Consider the following 12,891-nt stretch of genomic DNA (forward strand, 5'->3'; position numbering starts at 1 on the left):
GTTTTTCTTTTCTGGTGCCCGTAGCTGGGATTTGTAGCCAGGTCTCTGGAGGCTGCGGCCCCCACCCAGGGCACCTGTCGGCTCCTGCCCCCTCTTTCATTTTTAAGTTCTGTTTGACTCCAGTAGTCGAGCCAGGCCAATGACCAGGCGAGTAGTTGGTGAGATGAGGCGCTGCTCTGTGGAGCGTCAGGAGGACTCTTGAAAATCAAACTGCAGTTAGAACCTGGGTCTGGATGGTAGGATTGCCGGCTTGTATTCTGCGAGGGGAATGGGATCTAGGGGGGAGAGCAGGGTTATTTGGGGAGTCAGGACTCCTGGGTTCTGTTCCTGGCAGCGATACTATTTCTCCTAAAAGATCGGCTCTCGGAATGATTTTGGAGCCGCTCCCTGGCCTGTGATACAGGAGATCAGACTAGGGGGGGGAAACTGAGGCGCAGAGAGGCCAAGCTCTGTAGGATTTGCTCAGCGGTTGGAACGTAGACCAGACCTCTCATGTCCCCCAACAGGCCTGTAGCCCAGGTGGGATTCGCACCCGGATTGCTTGAATTGCAGGCGAATGATTTCTCCGTCAGGCCACACTGCTTTCCTCACCTGACTCTGTCTCCCGGATGGATAATTGTGAGGCTAATGACAGCGAAGGGCTCAGGCAAGCGCCTCGCTTGGTAGAAGCCAGCCGGAAATGGGGGGCGGGGGGCTGGATTTGTAGCCAGGGGTGGCTCGTGCTCTGAAATCCCTTTGGAGGCTGCGGCGGGCGAGAGCTCCCGGCCAGCAGTGACAGTCGGTGACTCACCCCCTGCATCGTCCTCCTCCTCCCTCTGCCGTCCTCAAACACCGGCATAATTTAGCCAATGTGAACGGCCCCCCAGCTTATCTCCCTGCACCACTGACAGCCCCTCCAGACCTTGGCACTGCCGCAAAGGGCTTAGTGGGAATTAATTCCATATGAAAGCAAGCAGGAGGAAATCTTGCCTGAGCGGCTGCAGAGAAGAGGAGTGAAGGGGTGGGGCTGCTATAATTGGGGATGGGGGGGCAGGAGTCTGGGAACCCGGGGAAGGCCCAGAGCAGCCTGGATTTCAAGCGAGTTTTGTGCTAGAGGAAGGCACTGGATTGATGCCCCCAGCACGCGGCGATTTGAGCAGGTGCAGGCCGCACTGCGGCAAAGCTCGCTCTCCCGCCCACCTCCAGCACTGCCCGTCACAGCCCTGAGCGGGAGCTACCCCCCCTTGAAAGAGCCGTGGAGATGGGGAAGGGAGCCCCCCCTCCCACTTGTGGGGCGCTCAGTCTCCACGACCCTTTCAATCCTTGGCCTGTCTGCGGAGTCCGTCCGCCCAGGGGCTGTGAGCGGGGCACCTCCCTGTCCTGCTAGGAACTAGACTGAGCCCCAGCAAACTTGTCGCATGCAGGCGTCGTCAGACGACAGCCACGCCCGGGCCTGAGCGTGAAAAGCGCCTTCGCCCCATCCCCCCAGCCCAGACCCCAGGAGCTGCTTGGTCGCTGCTTGGCGTGGCCCTCTGGAGATCTCCAGCTGCGAGAGCTGTTGCTGGCCCCATGCATAGAGCAGGGCAGGAGTGCGCGTGCATGGGGATGCGTGCAAGATGAGACACGGGCAGGGGGTGGGGTGTGCAGGATGAGCACAGGTGGAGGGATAAGCAGGGGGAGGGCGTGTGTGCGTGTGCCAGGGGCCTCGTGTGTGCAGGGGAAACATGCGTGTGTCTGTGTGGAATCACGAGGCAGCGCCCAGCTGTGCGGGAGGCTGGTTCCCGTTCGCGTTTGCTTAGCGGCCGGCCCGGCCCCTTGCGTTGCCCCTTCCAGCACTTTAGGGAGATAGTCACTTGCACTGACGGGATCTGGGCTGTGGAGCGGTTCGTCGGGGAAGCTCCTCGTCCTGCCTTATGCTCCCCATCCCCAGCGGACTCCGGCCCTTTCGGTGAACTCCCACTGGCGGGGCCCGGCATGAACTCTGGAAGCAGTTGCCAGGAATGTCTAGCTGCTAATTCAGTGCTTGGATTTGCTTGGGCCTCTCTCCGTGGTGCCCCTCCCAGAGCTGGGAATAGAACCCAGGAGTCCTGACTCCCAGCCCCCCTGCTTTAGCCCCTCCCAGAGCTGGGAATAGAACCCAGGAGTCCAGTCTACCCCTTGCCTCTCGGTGTAGCTCACCCCAGGACTAATAACTACAGTTCCCTCCCCACCCATGGTTCCCAGGACACGTGTTCTGAATTGGCTGATGACAGCCCCAGTCCTGGCCCACACCTGGCTGTCTGCGGATCTTGAGGACTAATTCCTTAGGCTTCAGGATCTCTCCCTTTGATAAGCCACCACCCGTAACCCTGAGCCTGCCAGTCACTGGCATGTCCCCTCATCAGCTCCTCTCTCCCCCGGCACCCTTAGCAGCAGCCGGAGCATTTCCTTCCCGAGCTTCGCACTGCGCTGCACATCTCATTATGGGGGAGGCTGGCTTTATTCTCTGCCTCCCTCGCTGGCCCTGCAGGCTTCCCGGAAAAGGCCCATCTCTCATGCCCCCCCAGTCCAGCCACCTTTCCGAAGCATGTGCCTTGTGTTCGGATGAAAGGGCCTGTGGCAGGGGCGCGGTCAGGACTCTGCCTGTCTTCTGAGCATGGGGGGAGGCGGGGAGCTGTTTCTGCAAAGGGTCAGATCAACTCCACTTCCACCATCGCTCTTGGAGCCGGTGCGCAGGGGGATATAGGGCTCAGCTGAACATGCTCGGGGGGGAGTTGCAAACACTCTGCTTGGAAACGTTTTCCCCATGTCTCCCTCCTCTCCTCGCTTTACTTGATGTACCCCAGTAGTCTGCAGGAACGGTTACCCCGTAGCCCCAAGCGCGGCCGAGGTGGCTGGGGGCTTTGACTGGAGAACAGTGTAGTGTTTGTCTTTAGGGAGGCTGTGCCTAAAAAGAACCATGAGTGGTTTGTTCCTCCCCCGCCATGGCTGAGCCCCCAATTCTGGTGGGCTTTGGGGGGCACCTCTGTCGGTGTCGAAGAGCTCTTCCGTGCCAGCTGCAGGGCAGAGCGGTGTTGGGATGTCACGCTGCGGCGTTTGACAGTGCCGAATTCAAACGTAAACGTGACCGATAAAGCCGTTGGGTTTGTTACCAGGCCGCGCTTCCGGGGCGCGGAGGACAGGGCCTCCTGCAGACCAGCGATCTCTCTTGTAAGCCCCGCAGAGCTGGCTGGGTCTGTGCCCGGGTCCCTCCTGGGGCCGTGCTCTTGGCAGCTGTTGTGAGCTCAGCCGGATTAAGTGGCATCGGAATCTGGTTGGGAGACTTCCAACGGGGCGACTTGACCCTGGTGCCCTTCCCTTTGAAGCCACGGCCTGGGCAAGGCGGTGCCAGGGGCACTATGGTCACACGAGGCTTTACCCCAGTGCAAGTAGGAGAGCCAGGACTCTGAACAGCTGCCGTGCGCTTAAAGGCTCCAAGCATTGGAAGGGAAGGGTCAGAGGAAACGGAGCTGGAGAGAGGGGAGCCCCCTGCAATACACAGCAGGAATCCAGGATGGGCGGGAGTTTGGAGCTGGCTTGGTGGAGGAGCCAGGGGGCGAGAAGGACGAATCAGCTCTTGGCTGCTCCTGGTTTGGATCCTCCAGGAGGCGCGAGGCGGCTGTTGGAAACCAGAGTGGGGGCTTGCGTCCCCTGCCAGTGCTCAGTGCAGCACGCAGGGCGACGGGGATCCAGAGGCAGGTCAAACTACTGAGCACGGGTGCTGCGAAGGACTGAGCCCCGGGGGAACCTGTGACGCGAGGGGGCAGTCGGGTGGCACCTTGCACACTGGGCGGGGCGTGTGGCCGCGTTGCAAGCCTATTGGAGGCTGTGCAGGGCAAGGCAGCTGGGTTTCCCTGGCATGAAGGGGGAGATGGGCCTCACGCGCCCGGCTCTGGTTGGCATGTGGATTCTGCTGTGGGAGCTGGGCCCCATCAGCCTGGGGACTTCCAGGTGGATCTGGCCGCTGGGCGCGATACGCTGCTTCCAATCAGCAGGTGGGGTGGGGGGAGGACAGACCCCAGGGCCGGTGGTGGAGGAGCCAGATGGGGTATAAGCGGGATGCAGCAACGGGGAGTGGAGAGAAGCCATCTCTGGATCCTGGTGCTGGAGGGAAAGGGTGGCTGAGAGGGGACAGTCCCCGTGTCCCATTCCCGTCCCCTGTGCCAGCCGTTTGATTATTTACCATTGTGGTAGCATCTAGGAGCCACAAGCATGGATCCCTATTGTGTGGGGTGCTGTACGGGCCGTGGGCTGGGACCTCCCTCCAGTGCACGGTGCTGTACTGGCTGTGGCCTGTGGCCCCCCCCCCCCCGTGCAGGGTGCTGTACGGGCCATGGGCTGGGACCCCCCTCCAGTGCACGGTGCTGAACGGGCTGTGGCCTGCACATCCCTCCCCTCCCCCCCGTGCAGGGTGCTGTACGGGCCATGGGCTGGGACACTCCACTCCCCCGACTTCCGGGGCACCGTACAGGCACATAACCAAGAGCTGGGCCCTACCCCAAAGAGCTACCAATCTAAGATGGGAGATTTGCTCCTGGGGTGCAGACCCGAGACCTGGCAGCATGGGCACTGAAGGCTGCTCCCGAAGGAAACAAATCATGCCCGGGCGGACGAGCACAACCTCTTCCTTTAGGGTTGAATTGAGGGGCAATCTCTGCTCTCCCTGTGTGTCCCCCCCAGCCCTGGATTCAATGGGATGGCGCCTGGGTGGAGGACAGTTTCTGGCTGGATTAAGTGGGAGGGTGGAAGCAGACTGGACAACCTGCTGGAAAATGCCCCCTACGGGAACAATCCTGCACCAGCCTCGAGGTTCCGCCAGGTCGTTCCATCTCGAACGTCTCTGGCCCTGATTCGGGGGGTACGTCTGTGCTGCTGTCATGGGGTGTGGTCTGCGCCAGCGTCCCTCTAGCCAGCCTGAGTATCCATCGCTGTGCAACCACAGCAGCGTGGCCTTCAGTTCCAGCCCGCCCCGTACCCTGGCTCCCTCCTCGGCAGCCTGTGCTGCTGCAGCTTCACTGCTAGGGGTACCCGAGCCAGCTAGCTCAAAGCTCCCGCCTCTGCTGTGTGGACGTACTCCTAGTCCCACTCCGGCAGCACAAAGGGCGTGGAAACAGCCCTCTGAGAATCCCACCCCCATGCAAAGGCCTTCCCAGCTGGTGCAGAGCAGGGCCTTGCACCCGCCCTGTTCCCAGCCCCCGGCGTGGGGGTGGATTAGGGGCGTGGCTAGAGAGCACTGCACTATGGGGAGCCTTTTGAGTCCTATAGGAAACAGAATGTAAGTCAGAGCAGCCCCGAGGCTGCTGTAATTTATACCAGGGTTGGACAGAAGCTTGCATGACCCCAGAATATGCGGGGTGGGTAAAGGGGCTTAGGAGCTCTCTTACCTCCCTGCCCCAAGTGTAGGAAGGGCGGGACTATTAATCAGGCACCCTGGTTCCAAAGCCGTGTGGCTCCTGCCAGCTGTAGGCTCGATCGCTTGAGGAATAGGGTTCTTCCTGGCTCCATTTGGAAATGTAGATGCCCCCTTGCCACATGTTCCCCCTTCCCTGAATCCCCCCCAATCTCTCCAGAAGAAAATGGTTGTGGCTTTTTGCTCTTCCATGAGGCCTGTCACCTTGTATCACGCTGACGCATGGCCCTGTGACTGCAGCTCAAATCGAAATGAAAGGCAGGATAAAAATAGCTGCCTCTCCTCTGCGTGCGCTCTGCCTCCCGGCACTCCGCTGCTTTGCTGTGGTGGCAGGCTTCCCACCCCGCCAACAAGCCAGGTCTTCCGGCCCAGGAGCCCTTCTGGACTTTGTCTCTTAGTTTTGCTAGTCAGGGCTGGTTTATGACTCCTCATTGGGCAATTTCTCCCCTGTGTTTTAAGTGGATTCAGCACTGGCGAAAGGGCTGGATTGACCGCCCTGCAGACCAGCGCCTCCTATGCACGCAACTAGGATAGGCGTCGGGGTGAGCTTCCCCTAAATACGGCCCGTCGCGGCCATGCCCCTGCAGGATTCACTTTCTGGGCCTGTGCAGTCCCGGTGGGGACCCAATCTTCCAGCTGGAGCCACCAGCTGCTGCGTGGACCGGAGAAGGATCAAGGCATCACAGACCCTGTCTCAAGGCGCGATCTTTAGGGCAGGGCATGAGCGCCTGTGCTGAAGTTGGCAGGCTTTGTACAGGTTTCCCATTGATTCTCAGGAGCAGGATTAGTGTGGCGGGACATGGGGTGTGGACAGCTCAAGCTTGTACTTATCCCGCTGGTGTCTGCAGACATCGAGAGCACCTGCATGATGTCCCGGCACCGGTTTGGTCCGACGAGCAGCAGCCTCATTCTCCCCATGAATACACTGGTGTAAAACGGGAGTCGGGGGGGTGCAGGAGTCTTTCCTTCATCGGTCTGTTGACTGGTCCTGCAATCCAATCCTTGAGCCCGGACAGACCCTTCCTCGGACCTGCCTGCGTGGATCGATTGCAGGGTTGGGGCCATAGCTTTGGGTTCCCTTTTGGGATGAAAGCCCCTCTGGAAACGTCAGGGAGTCCAGACTGGGTCAGTTCTGTCGGACGTGTCAATTTTCAGGTGAGAAGGGACCGTTCTGATCATAGAATCATAGAATCATAGAATATCAATGTTGGAAGGGACCTCAAGAGGTCATCTAGTCCAACCCCCTGCTCAAAGCAGGACCAATTCCCAGCTAAATCATCCCAGCCAGGGCTTTGTCAAGCCGGGCCTTAAAAACCTCCAAGGAAGGAGACTCCACCACCTCCCTAGGTAACGCATTCCAGTGTTTCACCACCCTCCTAGTGAAATAGTTTTTCCTGATATCCAACCTGGACCTCCCCCACTGCAACTTGAGACCATTGCTCCTTGTTCTGTCATCTGCCACCACTGAGAACAGCCGAGCTCCATCCTCTTTGGAACCCCCCTTCAGGTAGTTGAAGGCTGCTATCAAATCCCCCCTCATTCTTCTCTTCTGGAGACTAAACAATCCCAGTTCCCTCAGCCTCTCCTCATAAGTCATGTGCTCCAGACCCCTAATCATTTTTGTTGCCCTCCGCTGGACTCTTTCCAATTTTTCCACATCCTTCTTGTAGTGTGGGGCCCAAAACTGGACACAGTATTCCAGATGAGGCCTCACCAATGTCGAATAAAGGGGAACGATCACATCCCTCGATCTGCTGGCAATGCCCCTATTTATACAGCCCAAAATGCCGTTAGCCTTCTTGGCAACAAGAGCACACTGTTGACTCATATCCAGCTTCTCATCCACTGTGACCCCTAGGTCCTTTTCTGCAGAACTGCTACCTAGCCATTCGGTCCCTAGTCTGTAGCAGTGCGTGGGAGTCTTCCGTCCTAAGTGCAGGACTCTGCACTTGTCCTTGCCTGATCATCTCGTCTGCCCTCCTGCACAGCCCAGCCTGGAGAACCTCCCCTAGCGATTCCTGCATGGAGCCCGTAACTTCTGGCTGAGCTCGGATGTGTCTCTGAGAAAGAGGTGGCCAATCTGGAAGGATGTTGGGAGCTCGGAAAGGGTTCAGAGAAGAGCCACAAAAGTGATTAAAGGATTAGAAAACCTGCTGGAAGCTAAAGCTAGACTGGAAATAAGGTGTAAGTTTTTAACAGGCAGAGTAATTAACTCACCCAGGGTTGCGGTGGATTCTCCATCACGGGCAATTTTAAAATCCAGATGGGATGTTTTTCTACAAGACCTGCTCTAGGAATTATTTTGGAGCAATTCTCTGGCCTGGGTTATCCAGGAGGTCAGGTTAGATGATCAACAATGGTCCCTTCTGGCCTTACATCTATGAATATAAAGACTCAAGTGATCGAGAATCCCCTATGTCCCTAGGTGCGGTGTTCCCGGGGTTCAGACCCCTCACTGTTGCAAAATGTGTACCTTATTTCTAGTCTGAATTTATCTAGCTTCAGGCCATGTCTACACTATGGGGACTATCCTGGCACAGCTACGGTGCCCTACTATGTTGGCATAACCCCACAGAGTAGACCCAGCCTGAAGCAATGAAAGGGGTTTTTCCATTGGTGTAGGAACACCACCTCCTTGACCAATGGCAGCTAAGTCAATGGAAGCATTCATCCGTTGCCCTAGCTGCGTCTACACTGGGGATTAACAGATTTATTTGGGCATAAGTTTTTTACCCATGAAAATGTATGCCCAAATAAATCTGTTAGTCTTTAAGGTGCCACCGGACTCCTCATTGTTTTTGTGGATACAGACTAACACGGCTACCGCCTGATACTGGGGATTAGGTCAATATCGCTACAGTGGTGTGACTCTCTTGCTGAGACGCAGGTTTTCCAGGCCTCAGATCATTCTTGTAGCTCTCTTCTGAACCCTTTCCAATTTGTCAACAGCCTTGTTGAAGTGCAGACACCAGGACTGGATCCGGCATCCAGCAGCTCCGTGCAAAGCACTGATCTGCAGGGTCTGAAACTGAAAAGAGTGAATGACAATTCTTCGGATTATTTTTTTGGAACGAAACGATCCGTTTCACTCATTTTGGGTTGGTTTTCGGTTCTTTCACCTTTTTAAAAAAAAACTAACATTGAAGTAAAATTTGAAATGGAAAATGGTTTTGAATTGAAAAATTGAAAAGTTTTGCTTAAAAAAATGTGGAAATGAAACATTTCAAAATTTGGGCGGGGGGGTTGGGGGGGCAGGGTTGATTGAAACAATTTAACAAATTTGATACAAATTCGCAAAATGTTTTGGTCAGCAAAAAATCTGCATTTTTTTCATCCTGAAACGATTTCAGATGGAAAATGTTGCTCAGGGCTAGTAGCCGCTGGCGGTCTCACCAAGGCCTTATACAACGGTGATAACACATCTCTGCTTTTGCTGAGTGTTCTCCACCTTATCCATCCAAGGACTGCATTTCCCCGCCTGCCACCAGCCTTGGGTTTTTCCTGTTTCGTGGGTGGGTTTATGACTATAGTCTGGAATTCAGACATTGTAAAGTTGTTACACCAGCTTGAGTGATTTATTGCTAATATTAGTCCGGTGTTACCTCATTGTTTTGCCTCCAGCTGGTGTCTCTTGCCTTATACTTAGAGTGTGAGTTTCTTGGGGGCAGGGACTGGCTCTTTGTTCTGGGTTTGTACAGCACCTAGCACCTGAGGGGCCTGGCCCACGGCTGGGGCTCACGGGCGCAGCCATGATACAGGACAATTAACGCTGACTGTCCCGCGGGGCTTGGAGAGTCCATTTTGCGGCTGGAAAATTGGTTTTGCCCTTGTGCCCTTTGGTCAGGGAATTGACTTGGCGAAAGTCACCCAGCGGGTCAGCAGCAGAGCTAGGAATAGGACGCAGGCCAGCGCCCTCCCCAGGAGCCCATGCAGGCTCCGTAGTTGCCTTCAGCCAGCTGTCTGGGCGCTGCGTTGGTGATAGGTGGCTCATTCCACAGGAGCAGCCAGTGCTTAATTTGGGCCAGGGCCGGCATCTCTGGGCTTGGCAGTTCCTAGCCCCGGCGCCTCTGGGCTTGGCAGTTCCTAGCCCCGGCGCCTCTGGGCCCAGGGCTGGCGCTTCCATTTAGGTGACCTAGGCGGTTGCCTAGGGCAGCAGGATTTGGGGGGGCGGCATTTTGCTGCCCTTGGCGTCAATTCTGCGGTGGGGGGTCCTTCTGCGCTCCGGGTCTTCGGCGGCAATTCTGCGGTGGGTCCTTCACTCGCTCCGGGACCCGCCACCGAAGTGCCTCGAAGACCAGGAGCGTGGAAGGACCCCCCGCCTAGGGTGACCAGATGTTCCAATTTTATAGGGACAGTCCCGATTTTGGGATCTTTTTCTTATATAGGCTCCTATTACCCCCCACCCCCTGTCCCGATTTTTCACACTTGCTGTCTGGTCACCCTACCCCGGCCTAAGGGCGGCAAAAACCCTGGCGCCGCTCCTGTCTGGGCCTGCTGCATCAGTTAGGAATGTAAAAAAAATGGCTTGATTTTCATTATAAGTTAAGGCCTGGGAGCAGATGCCCGGCCCTGGTGGGGGTGTGAGTGATTCCAGGCCGTGAGAATTGGAGGGAGAATCTGGGCTCTGGCTGGCCATGGGCAGCAATCGGGCAAGCGGCAGCCATGAGCTATTGCCATGTGTCCGCCTTGGAGAGCCGTCCCCTGGATTGAACGGGCAGGATTTGGCGAGAACTCCCCTACCATGGTGCAGCCGCGGCATCTCCTGAAAGTGACGTGAAGGGCACGGGGGCTGGGAGAGCCCGCCAGCCTCCAGGGAGGAGTGACTCAGCATGTCTTCTGTGTGTGTGTGTGTGTGTGGGGGGGGGGTGTTCGTCCTTGTCTCAGACCGCTCACGGGGAGAGGAGCTGGGCACGACGCAGATGAGGGTCTGGCCTGCGTAGGCGGGAGGATGTTTCTCTCCCCCGGGCTAGGCCGACAAGCCCGGGCGGCTGCGGGGGCCGAGTTAGCCCTCTTGGCTTTAGCTGCCCGGTGGGCCGTGAAATCCCCGGGACGAGGGATCAGGATTGTGCTAATCACGCAGGTCGACAGCTGCCGTTGCCGGGGTGCGAACGTGCCGCTTTGGAGTCCCCCCCCCCACCCACGCTCTGCCACGTCAGGATCGGAGGCTGGGGGTGAAGGGATTCGTTTCCCCTCCGTACTGATGCGATCGGCGGCTCAGAGCTGCACTGCGACACAACTGCCCCCCCCCCGCGCCCCCATCTCCCCCTGTGCTCACCCTACCCTGCAACATTACAGGGACACCCCACTGCACCCCTGTGCTCTGCCCCCTAACTCAACCCTGCAGCATCCCAGGAACCTGCCCACATCTCCATCTGCGCTCAACCCCGCCCCCCCTGCTCATCTCAGCCCTGAAGCCTCCATTGCCCCATGGGCCCGGCCCCCCCAGCTCAGTTCTGCAGAATGAAACAGTCCCCTCTGCACCCCCTGTTTCCCCCTGTGCTCTGCCCCCCAGCTCAGCTGTACCCCATGGCACATTTCCCCATTTCCCCCTTCCCATCCCCCGCCATGCCCTGCTCCCAGCTACGGCTGCCCGCCTGGCTGACAGTGCCCCGTGCGGCACAGGGCTGCCCCTCGTACCAGTCCCGTTAGCCGGGGCTCCCCTCGCGCCCCCATCCCCCAGTGGAAGAGAAGTGCAGCAAGAAATTAGCCACGGGTTGCTGGGACAACTTGGGAGATCACAGCCCTTGCTGGCAGGACAGGCGGGGCGGGGGTGGGTGGGAGTGGGGGCGCTGGGAGCCGCACAGAGCCACCAGCCAGAAGAGTGATGGGCTGCCCGCTATGGGAGAGAGGGATCTTCATCTCCTATGAGCTCCTAATTCGTTGGGTTTGGGGTTCAGACACAGCATGGGCGGCAGGACTCCTGGGTTCTCTCCCCAGCTCTGGGAGGGGAGTGGGGTCTAGTGGTTAGAGCAGGGAGGCTGGCAGCCAGGACTCCTGGGTTCTCTCCCCAGCTCTGGGAGGGGAGTGGGGTCTAGTGGTTAGAGCAGGGAGGCTGGCAGCCAGGACTCCTGGGTTCTCTCCCCAGCTCTGGGAGGGGAGTGGGGTCTAGTGGTTAGAGCAGGGAGGCTGGCAGCCAGGACTCCTGGGTTCTCTCCCCTACTCTGGGAGGGGAGTGGGGTCTAGTGGTTAGAGAGGCAGGCTGGCAACCAGGACTCCTGGGTTCTCTCCCCTGCTCTGGGAGGGGAGTGGGGTCTAGTGGTTAGAGAGGCAGGCTGGCAACCAGGACTCCTGGGTTCTCTCCCCAGCTCTGGGAGAAGCATGGGGTCTCGTGCATAGAGCACGGGGTTGAGGGTGGAACCCAGGAGTCCTGACTCTTCTTCCCCCTGTTCTAACTGCCTGCCTCCTAGAAGTTGTTGCGCTACCCGCCTGCCGCGCTCCACCCCAGCACCTGCTGCTTGACGTTGGTGGCCGCACGGCCCCTGCATGGACATGCTCTGCTGAGCCCAGAGGCGAGGGAGCTCCAGGGCTGTGCGTTACTGCTGACAGGTGCCGCTCTGTTTGCTGTGTCCCTCCAGGCCTCATCGTCTACCTGGGCATGATGGTGGGAGCGTTCCTGTGGGGCGGCCTGGCGGATCGGATCGGCCGGAAGCAGTGCCTCCTTATCTCCCTCTCGGTCAACAGTGTCTTCGCCTTCTTCTCCTCTTTCGTGCAAGGTTACGGCACCTTCCTCTTCTGCAGGCTGCTCTCCGGAGTGGGGTAAGGGAGGCCCGCCAGGAGCCTGTTGGATGCTCTGCTGGGAGGGTGGCGTGTTCACACCCTCGGATGGGATCCGGTCCCCGAGGGGGCCAAGGGGAAGGTCCACCTCTGGCCGTGTCATGGCAGGTGGATCGAAACAGATCCTGAGCCATTTCCAGTCTCCGTGCACCATGTTTGTAGGTGGGGTGGAAAACCCGTTTCCCGGAGCTTTTAGAGCCACCGAGGTCTCCTCTGGGCCAGGTCAGAACTGGGATGGTCTAGTCTGGGATGCTGGGTGAGCGGTGGTATCCAAAGAGAAGGAGCTAGGTAGACCTGTGGTCGGAGCTGCTACATGAGAGGCAGTCGGGAGGCCATAGCAGATGGGCCAGAGGCTGGATACGTTATGGCAGAAGGTGGGAAACTGGCAGAGATGGGCCAGTGGTCAAATGGGTGGCAGCCAGTAAGGTCTGGTGGGATGCCAGTAAGGTCTGATCTGAAATGGCAGGAGGTGGGGTTACTGGACCATATGGACCAGTGGGTTTGATCCAAAATGGCAGGAGGTGGGGATACCAGACTGTATGGACCAGTGGTTTGATCTGAGATGGTAGGAGGTGGGGATACCAGACTGTATGGACCAGTGGTTTGATCTGAGATGGCAGGAGGTGGAGATACCAGACTGTATGGACCGGTGGTTTGATCTGAGATGGCAGGAGGTGGGGATACCAGACTGTATGGGCTGGTGGTTTGAT

General features: G+C 58.0%; 1 protein-coding gene across 2 annotated transcripts in view; it reads left to right on the forward strand.

The window, feature by feature from the left end:
• The window catches only part of SV2A (synaptic vesicle glycoprotein 2A), a 54,678-nt gene that overhangs the window by 17,789 nt on the left and 23,998 nt on the right, over positions 1-12,891 (forward strand). For both annotated transcript variants that reach the window (XM_005293643.5, XM_065574082.1), the window contains one exon: positions 11,983-12,163. In XM_005293643.5, the coding sequence (XP_005293700.2) occupies positions 11,983-12,163 (181 nt within the window). The remainder of the gene's footprint in view (positions 1-11,982; positions 12,164-12,891) is intronic.

Source organism: Chrysemys picta, chromosome 20 (assembly GCF_011386835.1).
Source record: "Chrysemys picta bellii isolate R12L10 chromosome 20, ASM1138683v2, whole genome shotgun sequence".
NCBI classification, from domain to species: Eukaryota; Metazoa; Chordata; order Testudines; family Emydidae; genus Chrysemys; species Chrysemys picta.